Source organism: Mesoplodon mirus (genome assembly GCF_964341445.2).
Source record: "Mesoplodon mirus genome assembly, chromosome: 1".
NCBI lineage: Eukaryota > Metazoa > Chordata > Mammalia > Artiodactyla > Ziphiidae > Mesoplodon > Mesoplodon mirus.
Window position 1 is genome coordinate 194,947,154 of NC_138976.1, and position 20,539 is coordinate 194,967,692.

A 20,539-nucleotide genomic window follows, 5' to 3' on the forward strand; every position below is an offset into this window, starting at 1 on the left:
TCAGTACAGAAGACAAACATAAAACCATCATGAGATGCATTGATAGAAATGTACACAGAGTGCTATGTTTACATTTGATAAAGTCATTTACTATGAGTGCCTAAGGTCTATGGTAGGAAAATAATGTGACAAGAAAAGTTTTAGAGTAAAGGTGATATCTGAGAAGACCATCAAAGAATAAGCACGACTTTGTCAGATGAACAAACTGTGAAGAATCTGTATTTGGCATTGGGAACAAAATGATCACAAAAAGCCCAAGTAATACCATGGTTCCTCTGGAGAGCAAAAGTAGTTGGAACTGACTCAACTGTAGCTCACATATGTAAGACAACTGAAGGAGAGCTGGAAAGATGAGCAGATACAAAGCAGCACAGCCTTTTACAACTATGAACGTTGGGGACTGCACAACTCCAGGGGGTACCATTCATAAAAATGTCAATGTGAATGACACATGCTGGAGTTGTGTACAGCCCTGAGCAAGACCTCTGAGCAGGTACCAAATTAGTAGAGTATTTTTATGCCAAGTGTATAAGTTAGGATGCTTTTGGTAGCAAAAAATGGAAACCAAATCTGTCTGTCCTCAACTTTAAGAGGATTTTGGAAAGAACATCAGGGCTCATGTAACAGAGGAGGACCCTATGGGGCCTTCCTAGGATAGACTCTTCCCCCATATCCTCTACTTTAGCTCCTCTCTGAAGTGCATAGATAACAGTATTTGATGCACATTTCCTGCTTTACAGATGCTAAAACCCCCACCAAATGGAAGGTAAACTACTTAATGACCATAAGCACATAGCCCCCAGGCCTACTGGAGCCAAAGAATTGATGACCTTAACCCCTGGGACACTGTCCTGTAACCTCACCATCAACCAAACAGAGAACTATGAACAAGCTGATCACATACCCTGGGACTCCCCTCCCTCACCTTGCCTTTAAAAACACTTTGCTGAAACCCATCAGGAAAATGAGGCTTTTTGACTACTAGCTGTCTCGGACTCTTTGTATGGCGACTTACAATAAAAACGGCACTTTCTTTCACCACAACCCAGTGTCAGTAGATTGGGTTTACTGCATGTGGAAAAGTGGACTCAAGTTTGCTTCAGTGACACTCACAGTACAGCTATGGGGCTTTTGCACAGCAATGGGAACCATAAACAAGACGAAAAGACAACCCTCAGAATGGGAGAAAATATTTGCAAGTGAAGCAACTGACAAAGGATTCATCTCCAAAATTTGCAAGTAGCTCACGCAGCTCAATATCAAAAAGACAAACAATCCAATCCAAAAATGGGCAGAAGACCTAAATAGACATTTGTCCTAAGAAGACATACAGATTGCCAACAAACATATGAAAGGATGCTCAGCATCACTAATCATTAGAGAAATGCAAATCAAAACCACAGTAAGGTATCACCTCACACCGGTCAGAATGGCCATCATCAAAAAATCTACAGACAGTAAATGCTGGAGAGGGTGTGGAGAAAAGGGAACCCTCTTACACTGTTGGTGGGACTGTAAATAGGTATAGCCACTATGGAGAACAGTATGGAGGTTCCTTAAAAAACTAAAAATGACAACTACCATACGACCCAGCAATCTCACTACTGGGCATATACCCTGAGAAAGCCATAATTCCAAAAGAGTCATGGACCACAATGTTCATTGCAGCTCTATTTACAATAGCCAGGACATGCAAGCAACCTAAATGTCCATCAACAGATGAATGGATAAAGAAGGTGTGGCACATATATACAATGAAATATTACTCAGCCATAAAAAGAAACGAAATTGAGTTATTTGTCGTGAGGTGGATGGACCTAGAGTCTGTCATACAGAGTGAAGTAAGTCAGAAAGAGAAAAACAAATACTGTATGCTAACACATATACATGGAATCTAAAAAAACCCAAAAGGTTCTGAGGAACCTAGGAGCAGGACAGGAATAAACACAAAGACATAGAGAATGGACTTGAAGACACAAGGAAGGGGGAAGGTTAGGCTGGGACCATGTGAGAGAGTAGCATGGACATATATACACTACCAAATATAAAAAAATAGAGAGCTAGTGGGAAGCAGCCGCATAGCACAGGGAGATCAGCTGGGTGCTTTGTGACCACCTAGAGGGGTGGAATAGGGAGGGTGGGAGGGAGATGCAAGAGGGAGGGGATATGGGGATATATGTATACATATAGCTGATTCACTTTGTTATACAGCAGAAACTAACACACCATTGTAAAGCAATTATACTCCAATAAAGATGTTTCAAAAAAAGAAAAAGAAAAGAATGGAGGTTTTGTAAAGAAAAGGGAAAAGCCAAAAAGTGCTGGATATAATTGAGGATTTCTGTATTAGAGATTCTGCAGCACTGAAGTATAAGAAAATTGAGTAGGGGGATGAAGATTTAAGAATGTTCAACTTTTTATGAATTTAATTCCTTTCACCTTTTTTTAATGAGTAATGGTTACAATTTGAATTCCTTTATAAATTACTTATGGGTGATTAACTGTGTTTTTTAAAATGCATCTCTGTACAAAGACTCTCTCTGAAATTTATTACGGTGGCCTAAATAAATTAATACATCTTGAAGGTCTTAGTGGTAAATCACCACGTTTAATTCCAAGAGAATTTAAAAGGTAAAGAAAAATTAGTTTCAAAAATATTCTCAACAAGTTGACATTTATGAAAAAATTTGAAAGATGAGCAGCTATGGGCATACCACATTATTTTAGCTGATGAACTAATGAATATAGACTTCACACATTTTCAAAGTACTGAACTGCCTTTTCTTCTATAGCAATCCTCAACATATACCAGGTTAAAAAAACTAATAATCTTAAATCATGATTTCTTCCCTAAAATCCCCTTTCTACTCCTTTATAAATCCTCCTTAACATTAATTTTTTCCTATCATAATTCTTAGCCTTGATTATTTCATGTACTTGATGTACAAATGTATTGAACACTTACAATATGTACAAGATACTTTTTTTTAAAGCTACATGTTAGTTGACTCTTTTGTGCTTGGCACTGGAAGATACACTGTTGGAAGATTCAGCCCCTGCACTCAATTTTCTCACAGGTTAAAGAAGATTCAGACAAGTAAATCCACAATTCAACACTCTGCTATAAAAGATATGAGAAAGGGTAGCCCAGGGGGTTTTGATTGTAAAGAGCAGGAGAAACTATCTTTTCCTGGGTATGGGAGGATTCCTAGAGGAGATGTTACCTGAGAAAAGGAAGATGAAAAGAAATTGCCAGGTGAATAAGGGATATTTTTTAGCTTTTATTTCTATTCAATTCTCACACAAAAAGAAAAACTCAAAAAATAAATGAAGGTATATGACTCTCAGAGCTCCTTAGGCTCTTTGGTATCTATATTTGTAGCTGGAGATACATGTGCCACAATTATGTTCTAAGTTAAGGGAGTCTGCGTGTGTCATGCATCAAGCATGTAGCACAAGCTCATGTTAATAAAAATAGCCATTCAGGCATAATCAAGGTAGAAAAGCAACAACTCACTACATATTCACTGATACCTTTCCTCTAGTCTCCTCTCCTGTGTTCCTTTCACCCACCCAAATGTTTTGGTGTGTAAGCTTTCCTCTCAAGACAATGGAGTCCACAGCATGGCCATCACAAGTTTGAGTGTTGAACAATAGGTGAGATCCCTAGTGAATAATTATACCCAGTTGGAGAAGATTGAACAATGCTTGGAGCCAGGTGAGAGAAATAGCGTTTGGCTTATCTGCTCTGAAATAATATCTGAAAGACTCAATCCATAAAGTTTCCATATGGTTGAAAGCAAGTTGAAGAGTGAACCCTGGGTCTTAACATTATGTGTGTGTGTGTTTGTGTGTGTATGTTCTGATTCATCAAATGTTAGGGAGAAACATTTTATGATAGAAAGAGCATTGGCCCCAGAGGCATGGGTTTAAAGTTCTATATCTGTCACTCTCTTGCCAGGAGGCTTTTTTAAAAGCTCATTTAATGACTCACTTAATGCTTTTTTACATTTGAAAAAGAATGAGGCTTTTTCCAACTTTAAAGTTTGATGATTTTATGGTCACTTTTATTTGCAGCTTTTTAAGACTCCCCATCCAAATAAACTCTTAGGCTCCATGACGTGTGCCCAACCTAGACATGCCGAAGGGGCTTTGAAATCCTGGCCTGCTTTCAGCCAACTTTATGCATTTATATCAGTTGATTTGTTACTTGATAAAAATGTTCAGGATAATGCAGTCACTTTTTTAAATGCTGTAGAAAAGACCACTTCAGAAACAGATTAGAACAGCCATGATAATGGACCGGAGTCCTGAGGCATTGAGCTGAGAATTCCATCTCCCCCCTGCATGAGAGAGGCAGATCGTTACCCTCTACAGCATCTGAAGTTGGGGATTTGCTCCCTACCCCCCTAACTCTGGCTAACAGCTTCCCATCAGCCTACCATCTGTGAATGAATCTGGACCTGCAGATTTATAGTCTCAGTTGGTACCATGTCTTAGGATGTGGAGGACAGCTTGCTTTATTTTTCCCTAATGCTGCTTCTTCTCAATCTTAAGAGCTAACTCAAGATTTAGTGAATAACCTATACACACGTTACATGAGCTACTCAGATTCCCTCCCACATCGTGTCTTCCAGACTGAGGAGTTCTTCTAACCGCCTATTCTCAAACGGAAGTTCCTCCTCTCCCTCGATGGTTTTTGCTTCCCTCTGTATTTTAAGGTGTACTTATCAAAACTTCCTAAGAACTTCTAGGTTCAAACAAATTTCTATTTTGTCCAAGGGTAAGACAATACCTTTCACTTTGTTTCCAATAACCTTTGTGATAATGTCCAACAAATTTGGTCAGTGTTGGTTTCCTGGTCGTAATCTTAGACTGTACCTTCAGGCAACAGAGTCCTTAGGCTTTCTTCTGCAGTGATAATCAGTTCTCAGAGGCTTCCATCTCATAGAAGAGTTTCAATGATTTTACCTGAACTGTTTCTCCCTGCTCTTATTAGAGCTCCTCTGCTCATTTCAACTCCTGTTCATCCTACTTTGATGATTTTTTTATTACCTGGAAGAACTTAGTTCTGTGCACAAATTTGGAAATTCTCCCATGGTACTTCTTATCTTGATCCTTTGAAAAAAATGTTAAATAAGGCCAGTTCAATATGCCTTCTTAGGGGTTCCTATTATAAACCCTTTTCCTTCCAGAGAAAATGATCATTTATCCCAACTCTTCATTTACTCTCTAAGATAATTCTCTCTCCATCTCAAAACATTGTCTCTAATCCCAAGAAAACTCAATTATTTAGCTTTAGTGAGGTGTAATTGATATATAATAAACTGTACACATTTAAAGTAAAATAAATAAATAAACTCTCAACTATTTATAAACTTCCAAGTATATATAGATAGCTGATTACTTGTGACCTCTCACCGATGGGCCTGTTCCACTCAACTAAAGACAACTATGCCGCAGAAATGCACTCAGTCTGTGTAGAATACAGATCTAAATGTCTACCCACTCACGGTGTCATAATATATATTTAATAAAATGCTCTGTAATATTGATGACTGTGGTCTTTAGTGTCCCATGAACCTAAACATGTTGATTAATGGAGTAAAATGTAGATTTCACGTGTGTTATTTACAGGAGCTTTATTTTTATTAAGGTCATTGCTAGAAAAATGTTTCTGCTAATAGTATTTATACTATACATCAAAAGTTAAAGTTATTATTTTGGCAAGATCAGACTCCTGATACTCACTTATTTAGTACTGCCCAGTAAATTTTCAATATTGGAATTCTTTATCGATGAAGAATAAAGAATTCATGATACTTTTATTATTCACCTTTTACATTTGTATCCACTAAGAAGCATTTTCACAATACATGCATATGAATATTTGTGGATTATTTTAATGTATCTAACACAATGTTAAAATCTCTTTCAAGACCCATTTGCTGTTAAGAGGTCTTACCTCTTTAATAATAGATGATAGATGATTTATTGTCATATTAGCCAATGAAAAGGAAAACCATGGCCAGAATTTGTGATGTCACTCTATGTAGACACATATGCATGGAAATAACCTGTAGGTGTTACACACACACATATATAGTCCTATATATATAAGTATATATTTTTATATGTATATATTGTGCATACATATGTATGTATATGTATATGTGTGTGTATGTACTCACTTATCTTTCCACCCACCCATACATGCATCCATTGATCTATCTAGCTATCTTCCAACACACAGAACCCCTACAATGATAAAATAGGATCAGAGTTTCATAGAAATATAGAGCCCAAAAGATCCTTAGACATAGTTAAAAAACAAAGAATGTTATTCTTAGAGGTGTAACTCTCCGAGATAGCACCAGTAGAAAGAACTCAGCTGGAACCTAATCCCCATATTCCAATTACAAGTTCAGTTTTCATTCCACCATACCACACTGTCTTTCACACAGATATCTGTTATACAGATGGATAGATACTGATCCTTAGAAGACAGTGTCAGTGCTGAAACTATTTTCTGTACTGAACACCCTGCTGTCAACTAAATTCTCGTTTGAGTTTTGAAGTTTACTGATGGTTTCTGTCAGTCCCAAGCCCTCCTAGGCATTTTTACACATAATCAATATGAGGGGAACTTCCTGTCTGGCATCAATCAGTTCTTTAAACAACAATTATCTATTAAACTATTGTTCTTAAGTCAGGAAAAATGGATGTTAGTGTCAAACACAGCTTTGCTCACTCTCTCACACACACACACTCACGCAAATTACAAATAGTATTCGACTGCTCTATATTTCAGGCTATTCAATAACTAGATAAATGACATATACTTTCTGTCTACATAATTTTTTTTACTATGCCAAGGCATACACACTAGTTGTTCCCTGCAGTACCTGCCGAATGCAACTAAATTTGCCACAGAGTTAATCACTGGCGCAGCTGAATATTTTAAGAGATTTCTCCTCTGTAGGAAATTCATCTTTTTTCCAAGAAAAGGGCATTTACCCACTCTTTCATCTCCAACTGAAGTAGTTCCGTGATTTCCTTCCTTTCTCTGATTTCCACGCTCCAATTCCCAAAGACAAGCTCATCTCTGATGACCTTTCAGTCTATGAGTATTTGGGGTAGGAGTGGGGGTAGTCCACAGTTAAAATAAAGTTTGTATACAATCACTTTCTATGTTGTTATGAAATTATTCTAAGCTTCCCTAATAATAAACTTAAAAGAAACCATGCAAATGGTTCAGATGTGCATATGGAGATAGCTATTATCTAGAAAGCATCCAGATTTCTTAAAAAGCCAAAAAAAAAAAAGAGACTGACTCACTCAGGATATATGGAAATATAAGTGAGGTAGGTGGGCTAGAGTGTATGTCATTATCAATAAAGCCCTAGGAGAAAATCATAATTTGAAAAGATACATGCACCCCAAAGTTCACTGTAGCACTATTTACAATAGCCAAGACATGGAAGCAACCTAAATGCCCACCAACAGATGAATGGATAAAGAAGATGTGTTTCATATATATATATATATATATATATATATATATATATATATATATATATATATATATATATATATATATATATATATATATATTTATTTATTTATTTATTTATTTATTTATATTTATATATATTTATATTTATATATATTTATATATTTATATATATATATACACATAAACACACACACATACACACAATGGAATATTACTCAGCCATAAAAAAGAATGAAATAATGCCATTTGCAGCAACATGTATGGACCTATCATACTAAGTGAACTAAGCCAGACACAGAAAGACAAATATAATATGATATCACTTATATGTGGAATCTAAAAATAATTATACAAATGAACTTACATATGAAACAGAAAAAGACCCACAGACATAGAAAACAAACTTATGGTTAGCAAAGGGGAAGGGGGTGAGGGATAAATTAGGAGTTTGGGATTAACATATAAACACGAGTACATATAAAATTGATAACCAACAAGGACTTCCTGTATAGCATAGGGAACTATATTCAATATTTTGTAATAACCTATAAGGGTAAAGAATCTGAAAAAGAATATATATGTTTATATATGTGTATATATATATATATATATATATATATATATATATATATATATATATATATATATATACATACATAACTGAATCACTTTGCTGTACACCAGAAACTTATACAAGATTGTAAATCAACTATACTTCAAGAAAAATATTAAATCAAATTAAAACTAAAAAATAAAATAAACCCCTAGATATATTTTTGCATAACTGAATTAAATTCTTAAAACCCCAAAAATGAATGTTTTAACTGAATTTGAGAAATGAAGACTAAATTAAATCTTGGGTTTAGAATTAATTTGATTCATAATGGAAGGAAGTTAGAAAATGAAATTTATTAAGAACAACACTGTTTAGCAATCCTATATGAAGATATAACACACAAAATATCTCCTATTACTTCCCTGTTAGAAGAGCTCTTTGCTTTAATACTTACACTACAGAGAATTTAATTAGTTCTCAATCAAATATTCTTCAGCCAGTGATTATACAGCAATAAAACATATTTGCATCTGCAAACTCAAGGTAACTTTTGTAAGAACACAGTGGTTGGAGAAAATCTTGAGTTACATTCCAAATACATTGGGTAAAACTTCAGACTCCTGTGTAGACATTTTGAAAAGCCTGCAAAGTGTCACAGAAGAGGATGTGCAACTCTGATGTTACTGGGGTTAAGAGAGGCCATGTTACTGCAAAGCAATGTTTGTTAAAACCATATTAATTATTAGGTGATTAGGATATCATGATTTTAAATATCTATATTATAACAATTTTTTGTTTCTTTTGTTTCATTGCGTTTCAGGAAATTTGTTGGGATTGTTGGGCTAACATATAAAACATACTAAAGGTTTCCATTAAAATAATAGGAAATTTTTTCCTGGTTACATTTGAACAAAAACTGCTTGATTTTTACAAATGGATTCCTGACCTTAAGCAGGAGACACCTTTACATATAGTATCACATTTACTTTATTTTACATAGAATGTCACTAAAGTTTACCACAACCCATTTAGGTATCATTGCCTTTTACAAATAATGAAACTAAAACTGAGAGATTAAATAACTTACCCAATGTCACACAGCTCATGAGTGGGGGAGATCAGAATCCAATTCAATAGCCTTTGAATTTTTCACTATATAGTAGGACCATAGTTCAACTAATCAGGTATTTATTGAGTTTCTAACTGTGCATAACATTTGGTGTTAGGCATTAGAGGGGCAAATAATGATGCCTACTTCTTGCATCACTACAGTTTACAATCTAGTAGAAGGCAAGTGCACACATTGTTCTATTTAAGAGTCTAAGAGGAAAGAGGAAGGTGAAAAATGGCAAATATTTATGCAAACAGGAGTTTTACAGGCCATCTTGAAGGGCAGTGTATTTAATACAGGACTAGAAGGGTACAGATATTGCAGAGAGGTTTGATATGAACTAGGGCATAAAGGGTAGGGCATCGCAAGCACAGATTACAATGTGGACAAAGGCATGGAAAAAGTGACAGCATATGCAGAGAGATGTAGGTAAGGAAAGCCTTGAAGGTATTGAAGAAAACAAGTATACATGATACTTGTTAAAGATAGCAAGGATAAGTCAGGGAGACTACTACAGAGGGGCTGTGTAGTAGGAGAGGGAGATGGGGCTCAACTCCTAATATAATAAGAACAAGTAGAGATATAAAGGCAAGGAGCAGGGTGGGGGTCAGTAGAAAATTACTAAGAGGAAACATCAGGAGTAAGGAGAATTCTGGCTAAACCAATTTGACAGAAGTTTTTTCTGTAGTCAGGCTAGGGTGATAAGACATGAAGGGTGAGGGATAAAGAGTTTGATCATATATCAAGGGTAGAGGATTTTTGCTAAACTGACCCACCAGAATTCATGCTAATACTAGTCTAAATGGGCCAAGGACAGAGCCTAAGGTCAGGGACTAGTTAGAAAGAGGACTCAGAGAAGCCTGACTCAAGTTTGGTCAAAGAAGAGTGCTATGGTCTGAATATTTATGTTCCCTCAAAATGTATATGTTGAAATCCTAACCCCCCAAATTGGTGGTATTAGGAGGTGGAGCCCTTGGAAGGTGATTAGGTCATGAGGGTGGCACCCTCATGAATGGGATTAATGCCTTTTATTTCAGATTTTTTGTGACTATTATTATTATTTTCATTGAAATATAGTTGGTATACAATATAAGCTACAGCTGTACAATATAGTCATTTGTGATTTTTAAAGGTTATACTCTATTTATAGTTATCATAAAATATTAGCTATAGTCCCTCTGCTGTACAGTATATCTTTGTAGCTTATTTTATACATAATAGTTTGTACCTCTTAATCCCCTTCCCTCTCCCCACAGGTAACCACCAGTTTGTTCACCACATCTGTAAGTCTGTTTCTTTCTCGTTATATTCACTTGTTGGTTGTATTTTTTAGATTCCACAAATTCCTTCATGAATGGGATCAATATCTTTTAAAAGAGGCTCCAGAGAGCTCACTAGCTCCCTTCCACCATGTGAGGACACAGCAAGAAGGTTCTGGCTATGAATCAGGAAGAGGGCTTTCACCAGAATGAGACAATGCTGCTATCTTGATCTTGGACTTCAGGCCTCCATAACATTACAAAATAAAGTTCTGTTGTTTATAAGCTGCCCAGTCTGTGGCATTTTGTTAGAGCAGCCATAATGAAAAAAGACAGAGAGAGAATCTTTGTCCTTCCTTCCTCCCTTTCTCCCTCTGGCCTTTCTTCCTAACTTTACTTATTTCACTCTCCAATGCATATTCATTTAGTATCTACTTTAAGGAACTGAATAGATGGAAAACACAGGTTGAGTTATAAAGATCACTATTCTTATAGTATAAAGTTTATTGGAGGAAGAGATAAGCATCTGTGACAGAGCATGACATGCACAATTTTATTTTAGATAAACTGGTCAGGAAGACCTTTCCATGGAAGTGACATTTAAACTGAAGTTTGAAAGATGAAAATGTAGTAATATTGGCAAATCTAGAGTGATTTTTGTAAGGACTTACTACACATTTTACTTTATTCTATATGCAATAAGTTGTCAAATGTGTTTGAAGATAGAGGATGCATTCTAATAGTGTGGATAAGAGCTTGCATTTAGCCTGAATATTAAAGAGGCCCCAGGAAATCCGACCATAAGGAAACCCAAACTCTGCTCCCAATACAAATGCTACTTTTTAAAGAACTTTCACCCTTTGGTCAACCTACTGTCCATTGAATTTGTTGAGGTTTGTGGATATTGAGACTTAAGCAAGAGAGGGAACTTGATTATAGTACAGTAGTTTGAATTTATGCAAAATGGTATGCCTGAAATGTAGGGGCCTTTTTGTAATGTAATTTGAAAATGTGGTGAGTTTCTTTGAATAGGCAACCCAGACTGACCATTCAATGACTCTCCATAAGAGCGACTACAACACCCAATTAGCACCATAAAAGGGAGAGTCGACATGACAGAGATGTGAGGTGACCATTTTTACCCACACCACACGCTGCCATTGTGGTTACACCTACTGGTGTAAATACTTGGTGAAAGAGGCGGTGCACCTCCCTGTGTCTGCAGGCTACTGAACAAAATCACCAACCTCCCTTCAATAGGAGCATATAAAATTCTAGGCCTGGAGAAGAACAAGTAATAAAGTAACTATTTACTCTCCCTGAGTTCATTATCCTCTTCTCTTCTCCCTACTGGGTCGAAGGAAGGCAGAAGATAGCATTAAAGCTCATTTTCGGGGTCTGCATGTTCAGTTGTACAGGTGGTGCACTGCATATTTATAGGAGTGTCATTCACTTTCTTCTTTACATGAATGGTGCCCCCTGGGAATTTTAGAGGGAACAACCTGTGAATCTGTATATGGCAGACCTGCTTAATTTGGTTTTGCTCATATATTGTGAGCTTTTGTGTTGCTTATTCATTTTGTGTTCTCTGTGTTCATTTGTTTTGAGAAACAAACCTGATATCCGTTTCATCCTTGGAACCGTAAAATTCATCTTTAAATATATCTATATAGGTAACAAACAGAATATTATTTATGTATATGTAAGTTTATTTATTTATTACAATAATCTAGGATGTAAGACTTTACAGATAAACAAATGTGCGGAAATATGAACTAACTTGCTTGTGAATAACAGACCTGGAGCATGCCTCAGAGAAAGTGTGTAAAATGGCTCAAAACTAGAGAAAGCATAGAAGCAAACTATCCACTGACACGGCACTAATAGAAAAGCTATCAAAAGTCTAAATCCGAGCAGAACCGGGAAGAAAGGAAATCATAAGAGGGATGAGACCTTGCTAAATAAATACGTTTTTATTTCCATAATTAGAGGTAAGCATAGGAAGAGTTGAAACTAATTCCTAGTGTCAAGCCTATGTAAGTGGAAAGGGTGTGATTTCAATTAACAAGAATTTCGTGTTTAGATTCAAAACAAGTATTTGTGTCAAAGAACCAATTCCAGTAGATTCCATGAGACATGCATATTTAGATTCATTTTTCTGCATCAATGCTTTCAAGCTTTTAACCCATCCTTCTGGTGGGAAAGAAAAAGACATAAATATATGAAATATCTTATCAAGCTTTAATTATGTTTACTTCTTGATTTAAAATTACTCTTTATTAAGTTAAAACGAAGATATTCTAGACTAACTCCAAAGCAGAATTGAAATGGCACACGAAAATGATCAAACATGATTCAAGCATCTCATTTAACTGAGATTTTACTACGTTTGTGTAATGATGTCTGATATTGTGTTTTCATTAAACATAACAGAGTAGAGCGAAACAGGGAGAGTCATCCTATAGACCTTGTTGGAATCTAAACTATTATCTATTACTGTAACTTTGAGAAAATCACTTAATTTGCATCAGCCTCCATGCCTTTATCTCTGAGAATAGTAATACCTATCTTGCATGGGGCTTGAGATCAAATAAGTTAAAACACAAGCAGAGTGTCTAGCAATTACAGTTGCTCAGTAAATAGCTCTTAATATTACCAATGGTCTCTGATGTGGGAAAACTATTACATAATAAAAAGATCCTTAATCGGGTATCTTTAAAATCAGGCTGAATGCAAAGAACTTCAGATTTTATGTCCTCCCTTTTTTTATTTTTACCCAGAGAATAATGCAATTCAGAAAACAGAGGGAGAGATTAATTTCCACTTCAACTGAAAAGTCATCATTATAAGATTTTTTTCATCATGTGCTATAGTACATTAAATATAACCATAAAATCTTTGTTATCTCTCTATTGAAAGGTAGAATGTGGTGTCCCTCTTCTTGAATATGGGTTGATCCGGTGGCTTATTCAATCAACAGAATGCAAGAGAAAAGGTGTTCTTGCACTTGTGAGGTTAAGTCATAGGAAGACTTACAGATTCCAGCCAAGTCTCTTGAGATGTTTACTTTGGGTAAAGCCACTCACTATGTAAGAATTCAACTATTTTGAGATATCCAGGTGGCTAAGACTCCAAAACTACACCGAGAAATTTCATGGAGAAAGACAGAGACACAGGGAAAGCGAGCCCCAAATTTTTCAGCCTGTGCAGCCCAACTCAAGCCCCAGATTTGTGAATGAAGATGCCATCTTGGTTGGACATTTCAGCACCAAAAGATGTGACTCAAAGAAAACTTAGCCAGAACCAAGGCCCCAGACATATGACACCAGTCAAGTTGTCTAATCTATCTCCAATCATTCAAGCCACCACAGCTGAGGCCCAGGCATGATGGAGCAGAGATGAGCCATCCCCAGTATTCTTTATCTTTATTCTTAGCTCACAAAGTCCTGACTATAACAGCATGGTTTCTATTGTATCTACCACTGCGTTTTGGACTGGTTTGTTATACTGCAATAGGTATCTGGAATATATGTCTTGATCATTTCTTACAGTTCTAAAGCCACGGAACTCCTTTTACCCATATTCAGGGAGAATGCTATCTCTTGCTTATTTTCAGTCTCCCTTTGAGTCATAGAATCTGTTCAGAAGCTTCCTTGGACAGAGTCAGTAAAAGAAAACTCTTGATTACAAAACTCCATTATTACAACCAGGATAAAAGAACAGCCAAATCTGCTCACACACACCCCATTTTTTCACCACATCATAAACAATGGATTGGCCAAATTTTTAAGTGCTTGACTCTGATTGAAAGTAAGCAGCTTTCCATCTTCAACCTCTTCCCCTCCAACTCAACTTAGAGTGATGCTCTAGTCAACCTCAGGACTTCCTGATGCATCTCACATCTCTGAAATGAGAAGTGAAGAAAAAATATCTTCAGAAGACTTCTGATATCAAGACAAGGGATAGAACAAAGGCCAAAGCAGCAATATTGCCATCCAGAGGAAAAACTACTGAACCTACACTGCAATATTCAGAAGGAAAGTCAAGACATGAGAGAACTAAGTGTAAAGCACAGCTATATTGGTGGCTTCTATTTAAATAATCAAGGTCAATAAGTAGGTCTCTGGGATGATGATCCCTATACCCTGTTACTTGCACCAGAATTGGGACATAACCAGGAACAAATAGTTCAAGAAGCTAGAGTCATTGACACTGAGAGCCAACTACAGGGAACACCAAACATCCGTGGCTATTAGTTCATGTGCTTCTATACCTAAATTTGGAATGACTGTAAGACTTTCTGAATCTTCAGGTAACTTGCATACTATTCTAATCATAAGCAATCATGCTCCCTCTTAAGCTAAACCATACAACTTCAGAATCAGGTGTTACTTCTTATTGGTACCACTGTCCACTAAGCAAAGACAGAAATACAGAAGTAATCCTGACCCCTGCCTTTCCCTCATATATTCCCCCTCCCCACTTTTCCCTCTTTCCCACATATTACTAGGTTTAATCAGTTCTGCTGCCTAGAGATCTGTTAAAGTCCTTCATTTTAATCATATTCCTTTGCCCTGATTCAGATCCTTATCATCACTAGCCTAGGCTGCCCTCTATCTATTTCTGCCCCTCCCATCTGAACTGTTGCCCTTCATATTCATCCTCAACACTACTATCAATATTATTTCTAAATTGCAAATTTGACCATCAACTGTCTAAAGACTTCAACATCTTTCCATTGCACTAATGATAAAGTCCAACTTCTAAACATGTCATAAAGGTCTCCATTTTTTGACCTTGCTCTGCCAATTTAACTAATGTCTTTTTTTAGTAATTAAAATCTACTATCCTTGTTGTTTTATGAGTGTTAGCAGTTGCTGTTCTCACTTTTGAAAATATTTCCCCCTTTCATTCACTTAGAAAACTCCTGTTCATCCTTTAAACCCCAAATGCAGTGAAACCGATTTTCTCTCTCACTCAAATCACTTTCTCCTCAAAACTGTAATTTTACCTCTGTGTAGCTCAATTGTTTGTTATACTCTAATGACAACAGATTCTTAAATATACTCATCTTTGTATCTTAATATCCGATAATATGACTGACATTTAACAAATGCTAAACATACTTGACACTTGAATTGATTGAATTGAATTAAACTGAATCAATCACTCTCAAGAACACTAACGATTGTGAGGGTTTCCTGCATCAAGAGTACAAATCACGCTGAATTTTCATAATACTGCTAGTTTTGATTGAGGCACAGCAAACAAGTTTACAACAGAGTTCCCCTGTGAAAAGAATAACTTCAGTAAAAGATAACAAATACACTCAGAAGTCCATAAAGGAGGCAGGGTAGTCTAGGGGATTCTGTTCTCATCCAAAGTCTTGCTGAGATTTGATTCAGAGGGGAAAGATTGATTTTTCTAGCTTAAGTTAAACAAGGCATGGAACAAATGTCAAAAGCAGGACATAGACTTAGATTCTTCACTGTCACACCAGTAAAGTTACCATCCTTCCATCTCCTTGAGAACAAACAAGAAAGCCTGCTGTGGACCGTGAACAAAACAACAACTGTGAATTTACACAGCTCCTTCAACTTCTAAGCTGTGTACTGAGAGTGAATTAGAGGTCTCCTCCAGATAGCATTGCAAATGAGCGTTATTTTATTTTCACCAAGCCTTTCAGGTGATACATGCGACAAAGTCAGCAAAGTCAGTACTCACTGTGGCAGACAAAGTAACTATTATGTATCTGTCCTAAAAGTTCCTGTGATGTTCTGGCTAGTTTTGCTTAAGTACTATTTATAATATTTATGAGAAAGGAGGACAAAAATGAACCTGATGCTTTTGTGGAGAAGGAATTCCCTGGCTGAGCAGAAAAGCCTGCCAAAGTTTTGGTGTTTCTTGTTTGTTTGAAACAAGACTAAAGGACCATATAATGCAAGATGAAGCCATTAACAGTTAAAAGGGAGAGGACACACTAAAGAGACTCAGCCAGGGCCCTGGTAAATTATCAAAAATCGTGGGCTTTCTTAGTGAGAGTCTAGGATTTGAGAAATTCATGAGAAAAGGCGGAGGTCCCTGGGCACCTGAAAATGAGAATTGCTGCATTGAACTAGGCTGACTTTGGCATGGCATTTTGAAGAAGGCAGTCATATGGAATGTAACGAATAAATAGAGCATATCAGAGCCTGAAAACCTGAGAATAGGCTCCTGTGGGTGAAACGAGGTGAAGCACGGTGCTTGGTACACTATAAACCCTCAGTAACATTGGCTGGTTTTGAATGAAATGAAACCTAACCTGAATCCAGTCCCTACTCGGTAACAGCGGGGAAGATAATGGGTGCCTAGGCAACGTCTAGCAAGTTCTGGGCTAGAGGCGGCTCCCAACTGTTGCGTCACCAGGGGCCACAGAACTGAGTCGGGAAGGGAGAAGGGAGGAATCTGTGCGGAGGGTCATCCGACTGAGTCGGAACCGGACACTCTGGCAGGAAGTAGAAAGCGAAGAAAACGAAACGACCATTGGTGAATTTCAACACCACGTCGTGAATTTCAGATAATTTTCCACTTGTTTATTAAGGTGGAAAACTCGGATTCCAACGAGGAAGGAGATGGAGTTTCGGCCCAACACATAAGTCAAACGGACCGATTGGTTCGGGAAGAAGATTTCTCCAGGTTCGTAAATAATCTGAGTGAAGAAGATTACGAACTTATGAGAGACAACAATCTTCTAGGCATTCCAGGTGAAAGTACGGAAGAAGAGTTGCTGAGAAGACTTCAGCTAATTAAAGAAAACGCACCACAAGACTCAGATGAAAATACAGGTATATTTTGCTTTTGGAGGGAATCGGATGGGATGAATAAGGAACTTCATAATAGGAAATAGTAACTTCATAATTTTAAATACTAAATTATACAGAAGTGACTTACATTAATTTGGTAAGTAACTTCTCATAAAAAGAACTGGCATTTACTTGATTTTTGGTGAGCATGTCAAGGTATGTTTGTTTGTTTTCCTGATTCACATCTGGGTTGTTTTAATTGGGAAACAGTGCAAAGTAGCCTATTTGTATTTTTCTTGGTTTTCTACCTCAACTGAAAGTCCCTCCTACTTCCTGAATTATTTTTTCTACATAGACATGTAAAAAAAGCAAACAGAAATATTCTCCACTGGGGACAATTGTGCTTTCTTCAACACCTGGGGACATTTGACAATGGCTAGAGATATTTTTGGTTGTCACAGGGGAGGCATGGGTGTTACCAGCATCTAGTGGGCAGAGGCCAGGGATGCTGCCAAAGATCCCACAATGCACAGGATAGCTCCCCAAAACAAAGAATTGTCCAGCACCAAAATGTCAATAGTGCTAATGCTGAGAAACCCTGCTCGGACCTCAGGTCTGGTGCCTTCCCTTCCAGTGTGAAGTAGAGGATTTTGCTGTCTAATGAAGAAGATACTATAATACTTTGGCTGTTGAATATGGTCTTATATGTACCATGCTAGGTTCAGTCTATTCATTTGATCTGACCTTCAATTTAATGTCAATTAAAAATCTTGGTAACATTAAGAAGTATTCAAAATGCAAACACTTTTAAACCTATAAAACTTGTTTATGTTTGGGCAATAACCTTATATTTTAAAACAGCTTATCTATTATCAAAAGCACATAAGTGAAGAGCCTACAAGTAGTCATGTTGGAGACTATTGAAAATTAGACAATAATGTAAATTGAACTAAACTACTAGCATTGTACCTTAACTGGTGTTTACCTTGTTTAATTGCATTAGTGTTTTGACAGTGGACTGAAAAAAAAGTCTCTTGACATTCCTCTGACAGTGGTACACAGGGCTGTGTATATGATGAAATACTGAAACATAGACTTCCTCCGGATTCCCTTTTTAAAAAATTCTCTAAGTTTATCTAGGATTAGCTCACTCTTTTTGGATGGAATCGAAACTTTTCTACCTTTACTTATAAATCTACACAGTGCAGTTTATAAAATATTAACTCTATAAATGTGAAATCAGTTTAAAACATCTGAGTATTTAAGTTCTCATTTTTTGTTTTTGAAACAAAGTTTCAGAGTGCTATTTTATGATGGTTCTAATTTTGGTAGTTCTTTTATGCACCCTCCCCATTTCTTTTGTTAACAGACAGAGGAGACTCTTCAGATGACGTGTCTAGTGGTGACTCTCTAATAGACTGGCTTAACTGTTCTGGACAAACTGAAAATATGACAAGTGGACAAAGAGAAAACCAATCTTGGAGAGAAGAGAGCCAAATTAATCCTAAAAGTGATCAGTTCATATTCAGTTTAGAAATAAATGCTAACCTTGATAATGGGAGTCCAAATCCAGAGAATGAATATGTAGCATCTGCAAGACTTCCCAGAAGAGAAAATATGGAAGACAGCCAAAGGCAAGTGGAAAGTCCACAATCTGAATCAATATTTACAAGACCATCTATGCCTGAACAAGATACAACTGAAACATTAATGGAATTCCCACCTACCACAAGTCAGAGACGAGCAAGAAGTAGGAGTCCAGAGTATCGGAGAACCAGAGCAAGAATTGAAAGTTGGTCGCCTCCACGTTCACTTAGGGAAATTGTACAAAGACTTAATCATAGTATACCCTCTCAGAATTTTGAGCAGCCTCTGCTAAGTGAGAATGCGAGATTTTCTAGAACTGAGCACCAAGAAATATTGACACAGCAAATGACTGGATTTGAGTTGCAAAATAGCGGTCTTATTGAAACTTCTAGAACAAGGAATGCCGTTCATGGAGAAAATTCTCCAGATACAACCAGCAGTGGTGAATCTTGGGGAATGAGGGAAATATATCCAACCATACCCTTCAATCTTGAAGTAGGACAAGTTCATTCTGGAGCATATTCTCAGAGAGACAGCAGAGCTAGTAGAACTCAGTTAACATCTGAGACACCAAACAACACTGTTACTTCTGAAAGTGAACGAGGACTGAGGCATATGTATTCACATTCTGAGCAGGCAGGTGTGAGAGCTTATGTCAATACCATTAGAAATCCTGTTTGCAGAATGTTAAATACTAGCTTAAATGATACAACATCTGTTCCAACTCAGAGCACGTTAAGGCAGACAATGACAGAATTTAGTAACTCAAATAACCTTATGGACAGTGACAGTAATTTAGAGCATAGTGTCTCACCTCCAAGTCAAAACATGGAATGGCTAGAGTCACCTAATGGTAGTAGTAGTGGTACATTTGGTTCTGATTCAAATGCTAGCTATGATACCCATTCAAGTTCCACACTGAGTTGGCATTCAAGCCCCAATTGTACGTCTAGTTCCAGTTCTAGTCCTATTTCTGGTTCCAGCTCAAGTGATGAAAATTCAGGAATTAGATCACTGATGTTTGAAGGCATTGAAGAAACAAACTTATCATCAGAGACCAGCCCAGGGGTTAGACAAATTAGCCTAATAATATATGATGAAAGTGACTCTGGGTCCTCCCATAATCTGCAAACTACAGGACTCACCAAAGCACAGATTAACAGCTTGGCTGTAAGATCTTTTGGTGAAAATGATGCACTAAAAGCCTGTAGCATTTGCCTTACAGAGTACACAGAAAACAGCAAGCTTCGCATACTACCTTGCTCCCATGAATATCACATTCACTGCATTGATCGCTGGCTGTCTGAGAACTCTACGTGTCCGATTTGTCGTAGGCAAGTAGTGGATTCCAATGAGAGTGAAAATCCTGATCGATGATTTCTCAGCTATATAAAGTGTTATAGGGCTTCCCTGGTGGCACAGGGCTTGAGAGTCGGCCTGCCGACGCAGGGGACTGACAATAAAAATTAATTTCACACCATAGCAGTTCACTGAATTTCAATAAAAACTTAGCATGTGCACTGGGTTGGGATGTTCCTGATTCCATGGGAGAAATGTCTTAATATGATATAATGAATCTAGATAGATCCTAGTAGTATTATCTCATCATGTAAATCCCAGACATCTCTTAGCCCTGTTCAATCCTGGTTGTGCATGCAAAGAAACAGAAACCCAACCAAATATCAATAATTAAGAAGCCATTTAAGACTACATTAGAGTCATTCACAT

At 37.0% G+C, this 20,539-nt stretch overlaps 1 protein-coding gene across 1 annotated transcript in view; it reads left to right on the forward strand.

Annotated features, from left to right (window-relative positions):
• LOC309807010 (E3 ubiquitin-protein ligase RLIM-like) overlaps positions 1-20,188 on the forward strand; it is a gene marked incomplete at both ends in the record, with an annotated part of 36,579 nt that extends 16,391 nt beyond the window's left edge. The window contains 2 exons of the mRNA XM_082626169.1: positions 17,023-17,266; positions 18,594-20,188. Coding sequence (XP_082482295.1) covers positions 17,023-17,266; positions 18,594-20,188 — 1,839 coding nt within the window. The remainder of the gene's footprint in view (positions 1-17,022; positions 17,267-18,593) is intronic.
• Positions 20,189-20,539: the final 351 nt, after the last annotated feature.